General features: G+C 42.2%; 1 protein-coding gene across 1 annotated transcript; it reads right to left on the bottom strand.

The window, feature by feature from the left end:
- Positions 1 to 351: 351 nt before the first annotated feature.
- Positions 352 to 1,193, bottom strand: LOC121965366 (protein FAM98A-like; the record flags this gene model as incomplete). The annotated part of the gene is made up of 2 exons (XM_042515518.1): positions 352 to 533; positions 990 to 1,193. Coding segments are annotated over 2 exons (386 nt in total), but the record flags the coding sequence as incomplete, so codon positions are not given.
- Positions 1,194 to 1,478: the final 285 nt, after the last annotated feature.

Raw genomic sequence — 1,478 nt, 5'->3', positions numbered from 1 at the left:
AAGTGCAGGTTTAAAGTTTAAAAGGGGGCACGACATGGAAAAGGTCTTATGAATATAGTATTTCCCTGTTTTGTTTTGTTTTTTTCCTCTAGACATTTTGCCCCAGCTTTTATTCATTTATTTTTTAAATGTCTAAATCTACCAGTTTCTTGCAATTTGTTCAATATTTCTCACCAGGTTATCTGTTGCCTTTTTCCCTATGTTTTTGAAAGAAATTGCACCAATTTGCTCAGGATTTAAAGGTTGAAATACGTGTGAAAGGCGTTTAACAGCAGCACAAGGAAAGTAAGGTCCCTGTTGAGATTTTCTTGTCAGAGTACATGATGTCTGTGTGGCAGCAGACAAACTGACCTTCTTCTCAATTCCACTGAAGAACTGGAACATGGTGATGTTGGCTGGAGGCTTGGACATGCCCAGAGCCATGCAGATGCCCTTCAGCTCCTGGAACATGGGGCTGCCTGACTCTTGGCTTTTCTTTTCCGGCTTATGAACCCGGATCATCCTTGATGCCTCCAGCTCTGACACCAGGAAAGCTGGGAGAAAAAGAGGACTGCTTACATTTGAATCACAAGAAAAGTTTAATTTCTAACAGAAGTTGGTCTACTCAGGTGTTTTTTTAGATATATCTGATTACACATCTGCTCAGGTGGAGGTTGGGTACAGCTATGATGAGTTGATCCCAACTTTGTGACCTTAAAGTACAGTTACAACAAACCTGACCTGCATTCAGCCCTGAAAAGGGATATGATTGCAAGGTTCTGACATGGCCAATCCTTATGGAATTTAGTATTAAACATGGTGATGGATTGAAAAAAAAAAGCCATGATGAATTCCACCTGTGCTACATTCACAGACCTACAATAGTGCCCAAATTTGTCATCAGTTCCCATCACACACAGATGCTAATTCTGTGGGAAACAATGCTTTCCTCAATAACAGATTTCAGGTTGGTTTTTAAACTGAGATGTTGCACTGAGCTGTGATCTTACTAAGGAGCAGCAGACAGTCGGTCCTCTTTAGGAACCTCTGGGTGATGTCTCCGCTGGTGAGGACAGAGTATGGACAGGCGAGCTCTGAGAGCAGGCCGCTCATCTCCAGTTGGAAACCCTCCGCCTCGCTCGGACCTGGAAGGGAACAAGGCCACACACAACACACAATGACACAAGACAGAAACACAGGCTGGTTGAGTGTCACTCATAACCAGCCCCATCAACAGTTAGAGTAGTTGTTTTAGCCGCAGCTTGGCAGACCTCAAACACTCACTGCTCAATTTGTGACAACATTCAGTGTGTTTACATATTAATAACCTGTTTATGATCTGGTTTTTGTGTGTCCTGTTTGTGTTTGAACATGTACACAACCTATCCAGAAACCTGGCTAAGCCCACCATGCTGGCTGGAGTACTCCAAAATACGCCAAGATACTGTTGCATGTTTACACCTTATCCAGTTTTTTAAGATATATATATATATATATAT

This window comes from Plectropomus leopardus, unplaced genomic scaffold (assembly GCF_008729295.1).
Source record: "Plectropomus leopardus isolate mb unplaced genomic scaffold, YSFRI_Pleo_2.0 unplaced_scaffold19751, whole genome shotgun sequence".
Classification (NCBI taxonomy): Eukaryota; Metazoa; Chordata; class Actinopteri; order Perciformes; family Serranidae; genus Plectropomus; species Plectropomus leopardus.
The sequence above is the reverse complement of the archived record's forward strand: the minus strand, read 5'-3'. Positions and strand labels throughout refer to the sequence as shown.